This window comes from Spermophilus citellus (genome assembly GCF_964194105.1).
Source record: "Spermophilus citellus genome assembly, chromosome: 12".
Classification (NCBI taxonomy): Eukaryota; Metazoa; Chordata; class Mammalia; order Rodentia; family Sciuridae; genus Spermophilus; species Spermophilus citellus.
Genome location: NC_138198.1, coordinates 87,379,836 through 87,401,993, shown reverse-complemented (window position 1 = coordinate 87,401,993; position 22,158 = coordinate 87,379,836). Strand labels below are relative to the sequence as shown.

General features: G+C 37.2%; 1 protein-coding gene across 1 annotated transcript in view; it reads left to right on the top strand.

Moving 5' to 3' along the window:
- CDH2 (cadherin 2) overlaps positions 1–22,158 on the top strand; it is a 216,686-nt gene that overhangs the window by 160,222 nt on the left and 34,306 nt on the right. The window contains exons 5-11 of the mRNA XM_081263289.1: positions 156–311; positions 3,400–3,544; positions 6,115–6,287; positions 15,190–15,327; positions 15,989–16,174; positions 18,526–18,779; positions 20,061–20,203. Of these exons, the coding sequence (XP_081119415.1) occupies positions 156–311; positions 3,400–3,544; positions 6,115–6,287; positions 15,190–15,327; positions 15,989–16,174; positions 18,526–18,779; positions 20,061–20,203 (1,195 nt within the window). The remainder of the gene's footprint in view (positions 1–155; positions 312–3,399; positions 3,545–6,114; positions 6,288–15,189; positions 15,328–15,988; positions 16,175–18,525; positions 18,780–20,060; positions 20,204–22,158) is intronic.

Here is a 22,158-nt window from a genome sequence, read left to right as displayed (position 1 = left end):
AGGAAGGGGCAGGCACCGGGGAAGTTTCAGTGGCGTTCTGGAAAGAGATGGAGCAAGTTTGTAACAGAACAAGGGTAGGAAGTGTGGCATGTGCTATCTCTGATAATGAGCTCAGTTAGTCTCTCATTTAATGTCACTGTTTTCTTGGTCCTCAGATCCGGTCTGATAGGGATAAAAACCTTTCACTGCGGTACAGTGTCACTGGACCCGGAGCTGACCAACCTCCGACTGGCATCTTCATTATCAACCCCATCTCAGGTCAGCTGTCAGTGACAAAGCCTCTGGATCGTGAGCTGATAGCCCGCTTTCATGTAAGATTGCAACCAGCTGATAAATCTATGTGTTCATACTCTTCTAAATGTGTGTGGAATTTGTCGTTGCCTCCTATGAGTCTGAAAGCCTGGATACTGAGAGTTTCAATACCAGAAATGAAATTTATAGTTTTTTGTCTTATTTTGATGATTCTAATGTCTTTATAAAATTTATTAGTGCTCTTGGTTAAAACAAAACAATGCCAAAAAAAAAAAAAAGGAAAATTGCTCCAAATCTCATTACTCTTTACATTTTATTACTTGTCTTCAGTTATATGGTTAAGAAAACCTATAAGAGCAAATTATGAATGGGTTCAAAACCATTGAACATAAAATACAGAGAGATCAAACCATTGTTCACGGATATATGGAAGTATAATCAAAGTGAATCCCATCTTCTTATATTCTGTTAAATGTTCTTCTGGATGTTTTTTTCTCTTTTTATTACTCAGAACATTTTATCAATGAAAGATGTTAATGCATGGTTTATTCTACATGTTCTTTTTTGTTTGTTTGTTTGTTTGCTTCTGAACCCTTTATATTTATGCCATAATGTAACATAGCTTTTAATATTGTAAAATTGATTTTTGAAAACATTTTATCATACCTTCTGGTTTCCAGAGGTATTGATAAAGGCCTTCCGTCCTTCAAGATGCTTATCTCCCAATTTTTATCTGTTGGATTAACTTTTTACATTTAAAATTTTAACCTCTGTGGATTCATTTGAATAAAAGGAGAGAGGGCCACAGGCCCACTTTTCTTTTCCTTTTTTCCCAATACCATGTATTGAATTAATTCCCACAGTGGTTTAAAACCTTCCTCCCACATAGGCATGTGCTTACAAAGTTTTTGTTTTGTTCACTTATGCAATTGTTGAACTCTTGGACTTGCTCAAAGCTTTAAAATTATAGGAATTTCTAAACTACAGTAGATTCCCCTAGATCTAAATAGACAAATAAGCATATGAAAAATTAAAAATGTTTTAGGGTCAATATTACTCTGTATTTTCTCTTCTCAAGACTTTGATTATTTTATCAGCCCATTCTTTTAAAACTCTTGAAGGAACAGTTTATTCTAATGTTGTTTATATTATTCTCACACACAGAGAAAGAAATACATCTTCAAACTTTTCACAAAGACTGCATAGCATTCCCAGGGAATGTGGATTAAGATACCACATAATAGAGCTGGGCACTGTGGAGCATGCCTGTAATCCCAGGGGCTCAGGAGGATGAAGCAGGAGGATCCCAAGGTCAAAGCTAGCATCAGCAACTTAGCAAGACCCTAAGGAACTTGGCAAGATCCTGTCTCAAAATGAAAAATAAAAAGAGCTGGGGAAGTGGGGATGTGGGTCAGGGGTTAAGTGCCCCTGGATACAGCCCCAGTACAAAAAAAAAGAAAAGATCGCACATAATAAAAGACTGTGGACTAGTCCAATTTGTGATTATAAAGATTGATATTAAAAAATTTCCAATCTTTTTCGCTATGAATTCTCACTTCCTGATCTTCTGTCATTAAAATTCAGAAAATATATACATCCAGGTCCATTTTACAGTAAATTATTGTTCTTCCAGTGCTCACTTCTTACATATTAAAAGAGCAATACTCATAGCAAAATAGAGTTTGTTATAGAATTATAAGTATTAGGAATGAGTAACTTAGTGAGGCCCTGTCTCAAAATTAAAAAGGATGTGACTCAGTGTTTAAGCACCCCTGATTGCAATCCCTGGTACCAAAAAAAAAAGGATCAGTATTAATATTTTCCATAAATGTAATTAAAGTTCAGTATTAAAAATCTGTTAAGGGGAAAATAAGTCAAGGGAAAATTATTACCTATATAATATTGAAATTCAGTAATAAAATTAATGTTGTTTTCTGTGTTTAATGACCTCTAAATAAAGAGAGGCTGTGTTGATGCTTCTTTAACTTAAAGAACATATCTGATGGAAGCCAACAGCCAGTATCAGACCAGCATTCCAGTTAAAAAGAAACAGTTCCATGCCAGGAGGAGTAGTGCAAGCCTGTAATCCCAGCAGCTCGGGAGGCTGAAGCAGGAGGATTCTGGGTTCAAAGCCAGCCCCAGCAACAGTGGGGTACTAAGCAACTCAGTGAGACCCTGTCTCTAAATAAAATACAAATAAGGCTGGGGATATGGCTCAGTACTCAAGTGCTCACCCACCCAAAAAAGGAATGGAAAGCCTCTCTTTGTGCAGAATTGATGGAAAGATTTTGAAGATATTCTGCCAAGAGTAGCTGAGTGATTATCCTTGCTTTTAAGAAAAAGACAAAAATTTTTGAAAAATACCTATAAAACTATGAGCTAACCCTAAATACATATATTCACATATTTTAATATGTATGAGTTACTTTAAAACTGAAAAACAGTAAAAGCTTAGTATGAAAATTCCCTATGTACACTCACTTTCTATACTCCTGTTCCCTTAATCTTTACGAGCACTCTTTGGTGGTACCATATCTATCCTTACCCTGATTCTTATCATATATACTGGTTCAACAAAAGGATTTTGGAGCTGGCAAACTGACTTTGGATCCAGATTCTGTCAACAGATAGAGGATTGTGACCACCACAAGTTACCTAGCATTTCTGAAGCTCAGTTCCCCCAACTTCAAATGTTGACAGTTTCTGGCTCACTCTTTTACATATTGATTTAAATCATTTAAAATGGATTAGCACAATGTCCAACATAAGGTGAAGGATGGTTTTTTGCTGCTGTATATATGGAGTCAGGTTGACTACAATTTTTTTTGAAGAAAGAGAGAGAGAATTTTTTAATATTTATTTTTTAGTTTTCGGTGGACACAACATCTTTATTTTATTTTTTTTATGTGGTGCTGAGGATCAGACCCAGCGCCCCGCACATGCCAGGCAAGTGCGCTACCGCTTGAGCCATATCCCCAGCCCCTGACTACAATTTTTTTAAGAAAGAATAGCTTCTGTTTTTCCATTAGCTGTTTTCCAATAGCTTCTGTCAGTCCATTCTTGCTATGTTAGTAGCATTGTGATTGTGTAATATGTGTTCTCATGGACAAATATGTTAAGTACATTTGTTTTCAATTACTTTTGCAGTTGAGGGCACATGCAGTAGATATTAATGGCAATCAAGTGGAGAACCCCATTGACATTGTCATCAATGTTATTGACATGAATGATAACAGACCTGAGTTCTTGCACCAGGTGTGGAATGGGACCGTTCCTGAGGGATCAAAGCCTGGTAAGTTTGAAGATAAAAATTTGAAGATGGTTTCAGGAAATGCTATCTAACCAGCACCGTCATATAAGCAAGAAAAGGAGAAATCGCACGAGCCTTTTAGTGTCATTTTCTTTCATTCATATGCTTTTAGGTAACACAGGAAAAAACTGTAGGATGAAAATGGAAAAAATATGCCTCTTACTGCCCACATGACAATTTTTTCCTCTTTGGAAACAATATATACTACAGTATTAGATTCTGCTACTATATATATAGAATCTCTGGGAGCCTTTCATTGTGCTACAGTTGATGCAGTTAGAGCAACTTGAAAGTGAGCCCTGGAAGAGACTTTCTGCTTGTAAAGTGCAAATTCTACCCTAGGAAACAGTCACCAACATACCCAACCAGAAAGCCTCAGAACTGCTTGGTATGTTCTTGGGACCAGGTGGTGAAGTAACATCCCAAGCAGGGCAGGGACATAGTGACAGCTGTGACTACCCTCTAGCTACACTAGCTATTTATTTCCAGGGTGCCCTCATGTCCTCTGCAGACCTCTCTTTTCAACTAGCATAGTAGAAAATGGCCTGGCCTAGAAACAGCCCTTGCTGGAAGCCCTTTCACCATTGGAAAGTGGTATTTTGACTAAGGGTTTAGATTCTTGTACTGAAAACACTGAAGACTCAGTTACAGCAGAATAACCAGGCCAAAAGGACCTATTCAGTCTGAAAAATGAGTGGACAAGATGGTCACCTGGTATTATGAAGGTTAAGTGTTGGGCCAGCCTTCCTGAGCCGTTTTGGTGTTTGAAGAGATTTAAATGGCTATATTTTTTATTTTGTAAAACTTCATTTAAAACTCTGTTCCATAATAAGTTGGTCATCCATACCAGTTTATAGCACTTTTTCAGAGTCCAAATGCAATTCTCTGTGTCCTCAGAAAAGAAATGGGAGCAGGGGGGCACCTGGGGAAAGAAAGGAGCTGGACAGGAGAACCCATCACCTGTGGCTCCTTCTAAGTCACATAGTCTGAGTAACTTTCTTTGGTGTTTTCAAATACAGAATAATTGAAGCATGTTAAACACATCCTTACTCAAACACGTCTTATATACATAAAATAGATAAACTTTGGGCTTTTTGGGGCTGCAGAAATTTTGTTCTTAAAAATCATTTATTTTCTTTTTTTCTTGTAATACTCCAAACTTGATAAAATATACTGCCTCACCTAGATTACTAAAAATAAGCCATTGGAACTGCATTTATTATGCATTTGACCATGAATTTCCACTTAAGCCTTCCATAAATAAAAGACTAGGTAGTCACTGCAAGCAAAGACATTTCATGAGTGTGTTTCCTGTGGTTTCTCTGCCGTTTGAAAACATCCTACTAGGCCAGGTTTGATACTGTGATGACTCTTGAGTCAAACTGTGTTTTTAATCAGTATTTGGGCTCAAGGTTATGAAACATACTGTTGTAAATTTTCTTAACCATTCCTTCGCTCATTCATTCAACACATGTTTTTAAAGTAAGTACCACGTGCCAGGCCCTGTTCTGGCTCTGTGGATACAGTGGTGATAAGCAAGTTCCTTCCCTGTAGGAGCTTAAAGCCCAATAAGGGAGCAAAATATAGAGAAGGCAACAGGCAAAAGTGCTATTAAGTTTTGAGGGGAAAAAATTAAGTTTAAAGAGATGGTACATAATCAAAAGGGTATCTTGTTTAGAGAGCAAGCTCAGAAAAGAGATTGAAATACTGTGACTAAGGCATGGTTAATTCTGGGTGAATGTATACCAGATAGGAGAATAAGGGTAGAATTTTCTCTATTTCTAAAGTAGAACCAAGCTTAGAAGAAGACAGGTTAGAGAGAAAGAGAAATCTCATGATTCAGTTCTTCCAAAGATCCCACAGAATAAGCCATTCTAAAAATTAAGTACTTTTCCCTTGACTTCTAAATTATAATTTGTGTAGCTAGTTTGATCCTAATGCTTTATAGATGTATGTTTCAAAATATCCAATATATCAAAGTCCTCAAGTTGGTTACAGTGTTCTTTTAATCTACAAAGGAATAGTGAACCACAAGGCCAGATCTCTATTCAATGTTACCAAAACAGTAATGCATGAGATGACTCCTTATGAAGTGAGTAAATGGAGTGTGCCTCATTATGCATACAGCTTACTTTCAGAAAGTGACGTAGGCATTGCGGGAATCATACTCAGTGTGCCATTTGAAATGTTATTGCATAACAAGAAAATGCAATAGAGGGAAGGAATCAGCAGTCATAGAATAAATTTCTGATGCCATCTGTATTACTTATGGTTTATGTTTTATATCAATTAAGGCCTTCCAATAAATCATTTCAGAATCATAGGGTAAATTTATCTTCTAAGTTATGGAAAAATTGAGTCTTTATTAATATGTGTATTTTTATACGTTTTTTCCATCTACTAGAACATGTAGTTGTTTTAACCAACTAAATTATTAAAAATGATTATTTGAAAAAGGAAAAGATCAGATATATCAGCCTGATAAACTTATCCTTCTTTTCTGGGACCAAAATGAAGGATAACTCTTCATTTTTCTTGTCCACTGTCTCTAGGAACGTATGTGATGACCGTAACTGCTATTGATGCTGATGATCCAAATGCTCTAAATGGGATGTTGAGGTACAGAATTCTGTCCCAGGCTCCCAGCACCCCTTCACCCAACATGTTCACAATCAACAATGAGACTGGCGATATCATCACTGTGGCAGCTGGACTTGATCGAGAAGTAAGCCAAACAAAATTTGATTTGTTTTTAAAGATGAACAGTGTCACATATAGTTTATCTCCAGGTAATAATATATTCATGGGCTAATTTTCATTAATAGATTTGCTGTGCAGATTTATAACTGAACTTCATATTGGTTAAATGATATGATGAATCATTCATTGCCAGCCTGCACAATGTCTAATGTGATAATTAAGTTATGCCAATACTCTCTACTACCAAATTTTTAAAATTCTTGGGCATTTTATCAGGTTTTTTGTTTTGTTTTTGTTTTTTTTCGGGGGGAAAGGGAGGTACTAGGGATTGAACCCAGGGGTGATTAACCCTTAGCCACATCTCTAGCCCTTTTTATTTTGTATTTTGAGACAGGGTGTCTTCTTAAGTTACCTAGAACTTCACTAAGTTTCTGACGCTGCCTCAGCCTCCCAAACTGCTGGGATTACAAGAACGGCACTTGTGCCATCTCTCTGGGCTCTTCAGTTATATTGTCAAAGGCTTTTGTGGGAAACTAAATTAAATATCATTGCCAAATAATGTATGCATAAATTTAAATAATTTTTAACATTGATATTTTTAAGAGGCCGCAAATATCATGTATGTGATTAGATTTTTGGTATCCCCACGGATAGCCTTATTTAGTACAAATTGATTCTGTCTTTTATTGGCACTTGCCCCTTAACCCTAAGGTTAATTTATTCACCAGATTTGAGTACTAGTAACTGCATTAATTCTACTAACATTTAAAGACATAAGTTCAGAGAAGCATACTTCTGGCATATTTTGTTGAAAAGACATACACTGATGAAGGCATTGAAATACCATCATGTATCACAATCTGAGGGCAAATAGTGATTGGGTAGGTTTCCACGTGAGCTGTCTCGGGGTGGCAGCCTGAGCCTACTGTGTTCTTATGCACCTCTGTGTTTTTCTTCATGTAATTTCTTCTGCCAGGAAGTTTTTCCTTTTCCCCTGTCTTGGACCTTCCAATTCCCCACATTCTGATTCCAGTTCTGCTTGTACACTTTCCTAAAAAGTCTAGCTCTAATGAAACTTTGATGTCCTTTCTCTCTTCTGTCCTGACCATTTTCTTACTGATTCTCAAGGTCATTATTTCAACCATCCATAATCATCGTGTGAGTGGATTATCAAAGTACCAACTCATAGAGATTCGTGCTTCCTACATTTCTGGCTGAGCCAGCTTTTACTGTAATGAGACATCTGATTATATATGTCAAAAGGAAACATTATACCCACCACAATAAATATTATTGACAGGGATTTTAGAAGTTGGGTGTTTTTTTTTTTTTTTGATGCTTTATTTGCTATAGGAGCATTCTCTTGAATTGGATCGAAGAAAACACTGCTATTGCAATTAATTATATACACAAGATAGTGCTAGAAGCACTATAATAAAGTAATATGAGCCAATCAAGATTACTTTATTCGGGCTGGGGATGTGGCTCAAGCGGTAGTGCGCTCGCCTGGCATGCGTGGGGCCCGGGTTCGATCCTCAGCACCACATACCAACAAAGATGTTGTGTCTGCCGAAAACTAAAAAGTAAATATTAAAAAAAAATTCTCTCTCTCCTCTCTCACTCTCTCTTTAAAAAAAAAAAAAAAGATTACTTTATTCACAACTCAGCTTCAAGCTTTACTTAGGAGTTAGGGATATGCCTGTGACATTGTACCTATTAACTTCTGGCTGCAAGTGGACCCTTTTTCTAGGAATGTTTTGCATCAGAGATGATTGAAATGAATTTGGATTTGCAGTAGTACTTTTAGTTCAGTGATATTCGGAACATGTATGTCTTTTCACCTCTTCCATTACTGTATGAAATACTATTCTTATATGCCAATAAACTCAGCATGGGTGCCATATTTTATATGAGATTACGGGGTATTTTTCAATATTCTCTCTTGAATGCCAGGTTGCTCACATAGCAAGTCGATTTAGCTCTGTTCGTAATCCTAATATTTCTCTTTCATTCACACTGTCATTATAAGATTCAGAAATGGGGTGTCATCGTGTTTTCATCTGTAATATTCCTATCACACTTAGCCTGGCTGTTTTATGGTAAGAGAGAGGCATGGAGAACTAAAGATAGTTTTTCTACAGTAGAGCAACCACGTTTAAAAATCAAAGAGACTGTATTTAGTTTAGAGGTTGGAAGCCTGAAGTTAGGCCATAATCTTGGGTAAGTCCATCTTCCAGTGGCCAGAGAGAGGCCATTCACTGTCCTTTGGAGACACTAATGCAGAAATGAATTCCAGACTACAGAATCGAGGATTAGATACAATATACAGAATCGTCTCTTGACAGTGAAATTATTAAACACAACAGTGAGTTACTAGAGAAAATTATAGAAAACCTTTCTTTTCGAAAAGTCACTTAACATAGAGAAAGCATCTATCTTGGATGGTTTATGGTAATTTCTGCCTGAGGCCGGGGATAAATTACTTTGACTTTTTGAGGCCTCGCACAGGCTTGAAATTCTTTTATTTCTATTAGAATTCACAGTTTCCTTTTTGTCGAAAATCATTTTAGTTGTCATTCTCCCTGGGTATATGACACCTTTAAGGGATGGAAGGCCCTAATCATTGAAATGCTTACTGAGATTCAGCCTTTGATTTTTCTTTAATCTGTTGAGTTTAAAAAAGAAAGAAAGAAAGAAATCATCTGTTCCTTAGCGTCTCCAAACCTAAAGCTGCACCACCACGTTATCCAGTCTTCAGCTTTTTATCTCCATCGGACAGATTACTAGTGGTGGCTTTTCCTGGCATTTTCTTCCTTTCCCCAGCCTTGTGTCTTTATTCCTTGTCGCCTGCCCTTTTTGCACAGAGGGCCCATGACTGACTGCTTCACCACGATTGAATTCTGGCTCAGCCTGTTCCAGCCTGTTTGACCTTCATTAGCCTCTAACCTCAGCTTCCGCATCTGTAAATGGAGATCACAACACGAGGTGTATCATGGGGTGGCTCTGAAGATTGTGCAACGTGATGCAGGAAGCATTCAGCAGTGCCCAGTAAATCTTAGTGACATTTTCCCCATTGCCATCCATGAGGACAGAATGTTTCTCATGGCATAGAAAGAACGATACTTCCTGTTTTCCAAGCCTATTAATTTCTTAACTGTGCCCTCAACTCCTTGTTCTGCCCTGAAGGCACTGTTTTCTGTGGTATATCCAGTCCTCCTCCCTTCCCTACAGGTTCCTCTATAATGGACAACTATCCGAAATCTCCACATTACAGTGGGTCTCCACACCCTGTGAAATCAAATTGGAACTCTTTAGTGTGATATTCTAAGCCCTCTAGAGCCCTAGCCTCTGTGCCTTCTTCGGCCGCGCCCCCCCAAGATTCTTTGCCTCTTGCTTTTGAACAAATGATGCCCCACCACTCCTACAACCACATGCTTGTGCACAGTGAAGTTTTATATTCTATTGCTGTTTCTTCTGCCTCAGTTTTTCTTTCCCATTTCCATATGCCAAGCTGATCCTCGTCCTTGGAGAGCCAATCTTCAACTCCTTCTCTGGGCACCCACAGTGTCTCTGCTACTCTCTGATGCAGAGACTATATCATATAGAAAGTATATCTGGATTCTTGTTCTTAGTATTCAGCAGAGCAGGTGTTCTTCTTCCTTTTACCATGAACAGGAACCCTGAAGAAATCTTGAAGTTATGAGACATCCTTCAGTTCAATACCAGACTTCTCAAAAGGGCAGCACCTACTCACTGTTCGACTCCTACATCCTTCCTCATCTGCTTTGAATCTGGCCTTCTGCCTTCTTCCCCTACTCAAGATGTGCTTCTTGTTTTTCTTGTTCTTTTTCTTCTTCTTCTTCTTTTTTTTTTTTTTTTTTTTTTTTTTTTTTGAGATGGGTCTCACTCACTCTGTGTGCTCTGGCTGATCTCAAACTCATGAGGTTGGGTGGTCCTCCTGCCTTAGCTTCCTGAATACAGTCTTAACAGGCACTGTTACATCAGCTTGCAGATTATGTATTCTGACTTTCTTGGAGGGCACTTACATATTGGAGCAATTAATGGTACACTCTCAACTCAGAAAGGCCTGTTTTTAAGTCTTATTTTTGCCACTTAAGGCTGGAAATCTCTGGCAAGGTTTCTTCCCTTTCTAAGACTCAGTTGCTCATTTGCAAAATGAGGATGAAAACTCTACCTTGTAGGAATGCGATGAGAACAAATGAAGTTATTTAGTGCTTAGCATTGCACCCGACATGAATGCTCAATCTCAACTGAAGTCCTTGTTTTCTATTATCAAGTGTCCACATACAGTAAGCATGAAAAAAAAATTAGAGCACAAATTTTCAAAATAGATGGCCCCTTTTCACAAAGGAGCTAACTGGGAGTTAACAGTTAATAATTTCTATGTGGGTCACAATCCTAAATTTTGGTGACATTATTATTTAACCTGGCCTCATCCATCCAAAAGCAAGTCTACCTTCTTAAGTGTCTGATTCATGGTAAATTCTTTATTTCATGTAACTAGTGTTTTCTCCTTGTCTTCTGAGGTTGTGGTCTAATTGCCTTTACCATATACAGCTACTAACTAATCCCAATCTATTCAGTCATCATGCTCTTCTCAGTTTCACCCTACACATCTCTTGTATTCCTTCCTTCCTTCAAGCTTTGAAGACTGGTTGGGACACTCCAATTAAAAATTCTTAAGAAGGAGCTGGGGTTATGGCTGAGTGGCAGAATGCCTGCCTCACATGTGTGAGGCACTGGCTTCAATCCGCAACACCACATAAAAGATAAATAAATAAGTAAACAAACAAACAAATAAAATAAAGATGTTGTGTCCATCTACAACTAAAAAAATATTTTTAAAAATTTTTAAGAAATTTACATCTATGGGGACCTGAAGAGCTAGGAAACTGAGGAGGTAAACGTGCTTATTTTTCATTATATACCTGTTTATTCTTTTTAAATATTATACCGTATGTATATGCCACCTGTTCTAAAAAATAAAGTGAGTTTTTAAACTGAGCCATTAAAAAATAGTAAAAAATAAAGACTCCCCGCATCACTTCTTCCTACCCTGAGTACAATTGCATGGTGTATTTGGTGCTGTGATTCATTCCAATTGCTGTCACTTCATAAGACCAAGACCATAATCTGATTTTATTTACTATTTTATCCAAGTAAATACAGCATTGCCTGCCATATAATAGAAGTTCAGCAAATGTTTGTCAAGGGAATAGCTGAATGTCTTTAACCTCCTCTTCTGCTGATTTCAATCCAGATCAGTATTTTTAAAATATACTCCACATGTATAATGATTTTGGTTGGTACAAGCAGAGGACCCTGTAGGAAGCAAAGCTCCCAAGCCTTTTAGATGCTACTCCATCAAGTACAGATACCAGAATGCAAACATCCAAAAATTTATTATGTTTATTCTTTACAGTTATATTTATGGCATGTGAAAGCAGTTTTTCATGCATGGTATTGCTATCATAAATAAATTAAGCTTTGAAAAAAGAATGATAAATAGGAAATGACTCATGGTATAGAATTATGAGGATATGGGAGAATTGGGAAGATGGTGGATGCATCACTGTGGTTTGATAAATAGCTAGTTTGTGTTCTCAGTATGTTTTAATAAATAATTATAGCTACCCATGTAAATAAGAAGATGGTTTTACCCTAACCTGGAGTGAGTTTTCTAAGGTAATTCAATGCTGAAGATTTCTTCTCCATTCACTCATCCACCCACAAAGTCAAAAGCATCCATGGCTTGCTTGCTGTCTGTAAGACACTGTGCTACAGACTGATGAGACAAACAGAGCCCTGGGGATGGAAGGGTATGAGTGTGTGCTCACAACACACACAAGCATGGTGGGGCAAGAACAGCATGCAATATGATAACAGCCATATAAACTAGAAAGCGTGATAGAGATGCATTGCGGGATCACAACTTTGAGGACTGGAGAGCTCCGCCTCAAAGATTTTCAGAAGTCACTAACAAGATGACTTTGAAGCTGCTTGTTTGACAGGCTCAAAATGAGGGAAGGATATTCTGGCCAGAGTTTCTCAACCAGAGAACTGTTGACATTTTTGGCTACATAATTCTTTGTTGTGGGGACATGTCCTGTTGCATGTTCTGCAGAATTTCTGGCCTTAATATATTAGATGTCAGAAATACTCCCTAGTTGTGACAACAAAAATGTCCCCTAGCAGAACACAATCACTGTGGTTGAGAACCACTGGTCTAGGCAGGAGAATTGCCAAGTGCAATAGCATGGGGTCATGACAGTGCATTTGAAGATAAATATAAAAAGCTTAAAGTGTGAGATGAATGAATGACAGAGGATAGCTTTGGTAACATGGGTGAGTCACAGAGAGGGAAGGATTGATAACAACCTGATGAGTTGAGACTTTATCACATCTCAAAAAGGAACAAAGAAAAAGTTTTGAAGCAGAATTCTCTATGTCCATTGTAATACTGTGAGGGTGAGAAGTCACTTTGTGAGGGAATCTAAATGTTAGCCATTCAGAACCACATGCCCAATGACTGATTTAGGCAAGAAGCTCTGAATAGTTTTGTTGCTTAAAAAAATAGGTTATCAAATCTTCCTTACTAAATATAAGACCATTTTACAGTTAGGCATTTGAAAATAGAGATTACATTATTTACCAACTTAAGAGATGTATTTTAGAACTAACAATATTCTCTTAAAACTTAAAAGATTTCAAGATGAGCTTGAAGCAATAGGGAATTTCAAGAATCGGTTACTGATCCCAATTATTTCAGCCTGTGCAAAATTGTAGGTATTATGCCCATATAATTTTAAAGATATTCATGAAATAGACAGGAAAGAGCTCAATCTCCATATCTTATCTATGGGGAGGGTTTTTTTAGTCTTCTAAAAAAATAAACTCCATTTTTTTCTTTTTAATTGTTTTTTTTGAAAATGTTCATCTGTTTCTACAAACTAACAGCTATCAAAAATTGGCATTTCAAAAGTCACAACAAATTTTTGTTTTCATAACTTTCAGTGGGGACACTGAACTGAATGCCCTGCAAAAAAATTTCTCTTTGTAACCATGAGAGCATTGAACTAAAGCAACACTCAGGACTGAGAAAGGAAACCATTGAGAGACACTGTACCCTATTTATGCATCCTCGTGAAGTGTTGTGGGTTCAGAAAAATTTAAATGGTTCAACCAGCACTATTCGTTTGTGGGTTTTTTAATTAATTCAGTAAAATGTGGTATTTTGTCTTTTAAAAGAAAAAAAAACAACTAGAATAATAACTGGTAGAGGCTGGCATTTGGGTAGGCAGAGACTTAAAATCTAATGTGTGGCTGTCCCTCCTACTCCTTTCTTTTCCTTGCCCTTCCCTCGAACAACTAAATTAAAAGCTACAATTTGTGTCTGTTCCGTCCAAGCTCCAGAAATCCCTTAAGAATGGCCATTCATAACGGGAGCTATATTTAGAATCAGGGGAAACCGCACTTTGCAGGGACCGTTGTTTTCTTTTGTTTTTGGTTTTTGTTTCGTATGAAGAAGTGAGTCTGGTTTGGAATGTTTTTAACATTTATGAAAATGATCTATATATTTTTATCTGTGCCAACTTCTACAGAGATTCCAAATTATTTTAGATACTGTTTTTTTGGCTAGGTTTTCCTAATATAAAACTTTGTCAGCCAGTACTTGTAGGCTTCTCAGACAATCACAAGACTTGCTCTTAGATACATTACAGCTTGATTTGGCTCCTTTCTAAAATAGTCAGTCTGGAATTTGAAAGAACTGAATGCCTGTCAGATAATAGTCATCTTCATGGAAATGTATCCATGTCTATACCCATTATAACTGTGTGCTCAAAACAGTGGACACAAGGAGTATCATGTCCAAATACCCATCCATTGAATATGCAATTATTAAATTCCTACTATGTTCCAGGCTAACTTTGTAATTATAAACCTTTTAACTAGTCTTATGTATATGTCTTTGTGTGTGTGTGTGTGTGTGTGTGTGTATGTGTGTGTGTGTGTGTGTGTGTGTGTGTGTGTGTGTGGTACTGGGGAATCCAACCAAGCTCCATCCTTAGCCTTTTTTATTTTTTTATTTTGAGACCAGATCTTACTCAATTGTCCTGGCTGACCTTGAACTTGTGATCCTCCTGCCTCAACCTCCCTAGACAATGGGATTACAATCATTCACCACCACTGTGCCCAGTTTGAATTAGCTTTTGATTGTAAGAATATATCTCCCCTGGGGCTGGGGTTGTAGCTCAGTGGTAGCATGTGTGAGGCACTGGGTTCGGTCTCAGCACCACATATAAATGCATAAATAAATTAATTAAATAAAGGTCTGCTGACAACTAGAAAAAAAGAATATATTTTTCCTATGTAGTTTTGAATAGTATGCATTAGTGAGGATTAGAGGGAAATATCCTAACAACCCTCTTATAACAGAAGTAGCATATATAAAAATATGTAAAAGGAAAGCCTGCATATATTGTAAATTATGTATGCTTTCTTCCCCCTCTCTTGAGCTTCTGCAGTATCCTAAACTGGGTAGAAATTTAACACATGAGAAAGTAAATACAAACCAAAAGACTGGAATGCTTGATTACAGACCAGTGAAGAAAAGGGAAAGGTTGAACACCAGATGGAGGTTTTAGCTTAGCTGTGAATTTCACACATCTGCAGCGCATTCCTCACTGTGAGGAGAAGTGCATATACACAGTTAAATCTCTTTAGACAAAGACCAGACCTGTGCTTTGTAAGTTAAAGTAAACTGCACTTGGGAAATTTCAAGCAATGTTCATCAGAATGAATGATGCTGTGCTTTCCGTATGTAATAAAGAGCCATTCACAGAACAACTGTTATGTCTTCTTGAGGAATTAGTTTCATTTAGGTTGTTATCTTTATGTCTTTTTAGAAAGTGCAACAGTATACGTTAATAATTCAAGCTACAGACATGGAAGGCAATCCCACATATGGTCTTTCAAACACAGCCACGGCCGTCATCACAGTGACAGATGTCAATGACAATCCTCCAGAGTTTACTGCCATGACAGTAAGTATGGCCTGTCGCTCAAGGAACTTCAGGTCTGTGGTCCATTATGGAGAAGTTTTGTCATGAATAATAAATGTGTTAAATAGAAGTGGAACTTGCTTAACCTGAGAATAGAATGGCCACTGGCTCAGGGGCTTCTGTCACCAGGGCTTTAACTCAGGCATCTCAGTAGTTTTCTTCCTCATCTTCAAGTTCATTGTTAAAAATGTTAAAATATGCTGCCTGGAACAAACATTCTTAAAAAGACTGGGTGCTGTTATAACAAAATACTTACAAACATTTTCAGGTGTGTGAACTACATGACCGATTGATGCTCCTTCTTGAGCATGTAATTATCTATATCAAAGTAAAATTATTTCCATAGACAAATCCTTTCCCCTAACCCCACATTAATCACCCAGATACTCATAAGTGGTTGCTCATTTTAATAGTAATGGAACTGCAACATAATTTGCAAAATAAAAATGGGGGCTAAAATGTGTTATAGTATTTTTAAAGTCAAGCCTAAATTCTATGATTACCTGCATTACCAATCTCCCCATTTAGTATAGATAATTAAGATTTAATGAAGCAGTTAAATCTGGGTGGTGTGTTTGTCAAGACAACTTTGTCCTCCCGTGGTCCACGTCACTCCTCTGACTGACATCTGTCTTTCTTGTAGTTCTATGGTGAAGTACCTGAAAACAGGGTGGATGTCATTGTAGCTAATTTAACTGTGACTGATAAGGATCAGCCCCATACGCCAGCCTGGAATGCAGTGTACAGAATCAGTGGTGGAGATCCTACAGGAAGGTTTGCCATTCAGACCGACCCTAACAGCAACGACGGGTTAGTCACCGTGGTAAAAGTAAGTATTCTTCAGGGCCTTGATCTCTGACAGCATCTTGGCAGTGAGCAGTAGATTTGCCCCCACTGTATCATTTTGCTATTAAATCATAGGATCTTTTTTTCCCCCAAACATCTCCAAATCTGGAATTCATATTTATTTGGTAGGTTAGGTGTTATGGTTTAATTTATGCTGAGGTTGAGGCCAGCAAAGGTATTCCCATTGTCATTGGACTTAGATTTTTTTTTTTTAAATCATAAAATCAGTTTGGACAGACTTACCAATCTGAAGACGAGACTGACCTCAACAACACTGATTATCAATGTAATTGATGTGTTAGTGATATTTTACATCTGTAAGTTCTGATCCTCAGTTGATACCTGTGAAAAATGATGCACCACACCTACGTTCCTCGTGGTTACAGCTGTTGAAAATATTGGGAGGTAGGGAGTGAACCAGAAAATATCACAGAAGTAACATGGAATGAGCAGGCAAGAAAAGAGCCTATGTTTTAAAAAAAGTCTTGTGTTTACATTGCTATTTTAAATAATTTTTTTCAAAACTTCAAGAAACTGATTCTTCTATTTTTAATTGACAAAAGAGAGAAAAAGAGAGGACTCCAAACAAAACAATTTGGTGCCAAATGCAGAGGGAATGTTCTTCAGGTATAATAATGCATAGCTGTAATGTATAAGCTGGTTCCGCTGATCATCCCTACCCAGTGAAGAAATATATTACTCTGCCTCTTACCTAAACACTCTTAGTTTGTAAGTACACCCAGGTGTTGGCTTCACAGGGAAATGTGCATCACAGTGCCAGTTGGCAACAACCATGTACTACATGTGCATGAGTCGACTGAGATGTGGTTTTGAAACTTAGTGATCAAGAGCACCACTCCCAGAACCCAGTTGTCTGTGTTCAAATTCCAGCTCTGCTCTTGACACTTGTGTGACCGTGGCTGGTTATTTAACCTCTGTTAACCTTAAATTCCTCATGCAGAAAGTGGGGCGGTGATGACAGCACCTAAGTCATGGCACTTTTGTGAGGGATGAATGAGTTTTGTATGCTTTGAAGAACTCAGAACTGTGCCGATGCCAGGAAGCACAAATAAATGTCACAACAGGACAGTGGAGTAGTTCATGCGATCCCTCAAGATACTGCAGTCTTCTTTTCTGGCTTCTTCTCTGTCTTGTTGGAAACACTTGAGGAAAGGAAAGTTGAGCTGGGGACTTGGGAGTGAGAGAAGAAAACTGTGTTTCAAGACGTGAGGAAGTGATCTAGGTTAAGAAACTGGTACAGTTGATGCTAATGATGTAGCTTTTTCGTGACCTGCAGCTCTTGATCATTCTTGGGCTACCATCAAGGTTCTAGATTCTCTGTGTCCTTTCTTTCCCTGTTATTACCACACAGTTCTGCCTGTTTGCATCTTCACTAAAAGGTGAAATTAAGGGAAAGTTCCATTTGGTCACTTGATTCCCATAACATTCTTGGGACGGCAGGATTCAATGGGACTTTGTTTTTTGTATTTTTTTGTTTTTACTTATTAGTTATATATGACTGTAGAATGTATTTTGACATATTGTGCATATAAAGAGTATAACTCCCCATTCTTCTGGTTGTACCTGATATGGAATTCAATGGGACTTTGGAAGTAAATATTTACAAGAAGGGCTATTTGTGCATTGCATTAATCTTGAGCGTTGTCCTTAGATTTGTGGTTTTTACAGACTGTAAAACACTCAAAATTATTTTAGTTTGCTAAATAAGGGGAAAAAGCCTTCCACCAAAAAAAAATCACTTTTATTTTAAAAGGAAGTGTGTGTATGTACACATTTGTATTTCAAATTGTACTTCAAATTATGAAATATACTTAAACTATTCATAAATTTCAGCTTTATGAAAAAAGATCAGATTTCCTAGGGTTTTTGTTTGTTTGTTTTTTAGTGTATCACAGACTGGGGAAAGCTTCCCTGGATGAGGACTGATCCTATACCAGTGTCTGAGAGTGCAGACCCGATGCTCTTATCTGACTTCATATTAGTTGGTATTTTTGATCCACAATGCTATTTTTAAAAATAATCACTGTTTAGATATACCTAAATAAATAAATCTATGCAGCAGTAATGCACATTATTTGGTGAACGTAAATCTTTGAAGTACCCAAGATTTATAAGTAGCTTAAAGTTGCATAAGTATTTCAGTCATTGACCAGGCTAAGGCATATTTTCCAGAAAGTTGAGAGGAACTTCACTGTGCAGTGAATTTAAAAAAAAAATAAAGTTTGAGAAATGGAATTAATAGAATGAAGCGCAGAATATAAATATTCTTAGTTCTGAAAAGTATGATTTTCTTTTTATCTTTTCTTTTTCCAGCCAATCGACTTTGAAACAAATAGGATGTTTGTCCTTACTGTTGCTGCAGAAAATCAAGTGCCATTAGCAAAAGGAATCCAGCACCCACCTCAGTCCACCGCAACTGTGTCTGTCACAGTTATCGATGTAAATGAAAACCCTTATTTTGCCCCCAATCCCAAGATCATTCGCCAAGAAGAAGGTCTTCATGCAGGTACCATGTTGACAACATTCACTGCTCAGGACCCAGATCGATATATGCAGCAGAATATTAGGTATGAAATGCTGCTTATGGTATTTTTATAATTTACATTCTATTCTGTGTCATACATAAAATTTAATTTACCATTTGTGTATCAATTGAAGAAAAAAAATTTTCCTTTGTTTATTTTTACCCTTTTCCTTTTTTAAGAGAAGGTAATTATTTAGCCTGTGCTTTTAAATTGAACACCTCAAAAAGTTGTACAGTCAGTAAATAGAGAACTTTCAGAAGCTTATGACATTTATCTCTCCTTCATGTCGGGAAGAAAATGAAACTTATGCCCAAACCAAAATCTAGGAGCTAATTATTTTTATTCCTTACCTGTGCAGTGAACTTATAAAATGTATCTGTGAAGATTTCCAACCTCAGCAAAATCTAATTTGTCCTTCCTGGTAAATGAATAGATGACGGGCAAAGCACACCCCATGAAACTGTTATCTGTAGCTCATGATGGTAATTCTTAAAATTAGCTGGCAATTTATTATTTAACTTTCTTCCAAACTGACGTTAACAGATAACTGCATTTATCCTCTATTTCTTCATACATTGACACCAAGATACTTAAATAGTTAATTAATAGTTGTATTGAAATTCTACAATTTTTACTTCTCAAAATATAGCACATTCTTCCAAACTGTGCATTGGTTATCTGACCTTGAAATGTTCACCTCCTACCTCCAGTAAAAATAGAATTTAAGCCGATCATTCTGCTCATACAAACTGGAGCTTGTGGGACTTGTTTGAAAGGATATAGCTCAGAAGCTTGGCCCAGTGTGGGAGATCCTAGTAGGAATGGAATTATAAGAGATCTCTTCAGTGAGATTCATCTCTGCCATGATAAGGTGGTGAAACCAATTAGGAGTGGTCTGAGTTATCAAATTCAATTTCTTTTATAATTTCTCCTAAGTCCTATATATTAGATCTACTGCTTATTTGGAAAGTATATTTGAGCCGTTTATCTGCACATTTTGTATCTGTTGAAGTAGACAAGAACCTCCATTGAAATCTGTCCAAACTACCTTAATGCACACTAGGGAGATTATGCTCTTTGTCTTGTACCTCAAATATCTATGGAATGTTTCCTGCATGACTGACCAAACACAACCTTTATGTACCTCCCAAAATCACTGCCACAGAAATATTTTCCATGTTAAAGCTCTACTTCTAACCATCATGTACAAAAATGCAAGTTAATGAGCTGGTTGTATTTTTGCAATTAAACCTGTAAAATATGTGTTATCTTTTAAGCTTCACATCAAAAAAAAATTAAACTTACTGCACTTTCATTTTGTAGATACACAAAATTATCTGATCCTGCCAATTGGCTAAAAATAGATCCTGTGAATGGCCAAATCACTACAATTGCTGTTTTGGACAGAGAATCGCCAAATGTGAAAAACAATATATATAATGCTACTTTCCTTGCTTCTGACAATGGTATGTAATTAAATGTATTGGTGGTATTATCCTGTACATTGGTTAAAGAGAGTAGAGCCTCATCATACATGCACACAAACCAAGATTTTCGATGATACCATATTGACTAGAAAATGGGCCTTTATTGCTCTTAGGCCCCAATTTAAAAAAAAAAAAAAAAAATTTCATTTCCTTGTGGACCTTCTTGTGTGTTCTCTGGCTGCACACCTTCCATGGTAGTCTGGTATACTGATTATGAACATTCCTGTTCTGTCCTGCCACACTTTAATACCTGATTTACTATAGCTCCAGTCAACCATCAGTGTCCACAGAGTCTGTGTTTTTGTGGTTGTTTATGTTGTTGTTTTAGGTACTGGGAATAGAACTCAGAGGCACTCGACCACAGAGCCACATCCCCAGCCCTATTTATATTTCATTTAGAGACAAGTTCTCACTGAATTGCTTAGCACCTCACTTTCTTGCTGAGGCTGGCTTTGAACTTTGAACTTTGAACTGCTTCAGCCTCCCAAGCCACTGGGATTACAGGAGTGCACCACCACACCTGACAGTCTCTGTGTTTTTTGAGTTGGTCTTTTTATATTTCTTGTAGTCAGTCTGTTTACTGCCATTAGTATGTGTGTCTGTAGCAATTGTCCTATTTCTGACTCTCCGCCATTGTGTGCCATGCATCAGGAAGCTCTTAATTTAGGGTGTAAATTGAGAGAAGTGAGAGTGTGAGCATTAGGGTGTTGGATTTTAGAAAAGATACTCTGACACCTTCGTATTTTCTTTTGCGGATCTCTGCTGGGTTTCAGTTGGTTGAGATATATAGGTAATCCACCTTTTTTAGATATCTAATATAAAAGGAACGTATGAAATTTGATGATGAACTTTCTGGTTTTGATAGCATTCAGTTTAACATGTGCTTGAGAATGGAAGCTCTGGAGTTCTGCCTGATCCCCAGGGCCTATCTCCACCTCTCCGACTGTCTTAGCATATGATTGGTGATGGGGTTTAATCTCTTTCCTTTTTTTTTCTGATGTTTTTGTTGGTAAATACACATAGTGGTATTCACTCTGTAATGTTTTGAGGGAAATAGAATGACTTCTACATAGAAAAGTGTACCTGGCACAAATTAACCACTTCAATAAATATTTCTTCTATTTTTGAGTGGTTTCAAAACTGAATCACAACCATGTTTTAAAATATTTTAGTGTTATTCTGTAATGGGAATGTTTAATAAAAATAACCTTTCAATTGGCGGGCAGGATGTGCCGTTTGAAAAACATTGCCTGTCAACACTTTTGATAAGACCTATCTCAATGAACGTTTCCAAATCCTGTATAATAAGATTCAATGAGATTGCGATCTGAAGGAAATCCATGTGGCGACAGAGCCAAAACACTATTTCTTATCCTTTCTAATGAGACATGACTGTTCAAATGTTGAGAGTTGGACCTCTGTAGAAACAGCCTCTGCCAGTGTACCTCAGATCATTGCTTTGGAGGTTTTTTCCTTTGGAGCATTATATTTATACATTTGAGTTCATGTTGACAAAATCATACCCATGGAATTTATTCCATTTTTGTTCCCATCCTCTCCAACTTCCCTCTTTCCTTTCTTTCCTCCTATTTTCCTTCTTCCTTTCACTTGCTTATTTATTTACTTTTGATGGGTGCTTTCTACATAAACGTGGAATTCTTCTGGTATATTTATATTTATGCACATGGTGTGATTTTTGTTAAATCATTCCACATCTCTTCCCTTTTCCCATTCCTCCTCCTTCTATCTCGATCTCCTTCTTCTACTCCACTGACCTTCCCTATATCTTTGTGATATCTGGTCCCCTACCACCGTTCCCCCTTATTTTGCTCTAGCTCCTACATGCAAAACATTTGTCTCTTGATTTTTCTGAGCACTAGTGTGTTTTATGCTTCCTCGTTGCATGGAAATAGTAGCTGTCGTCTACATTAGAA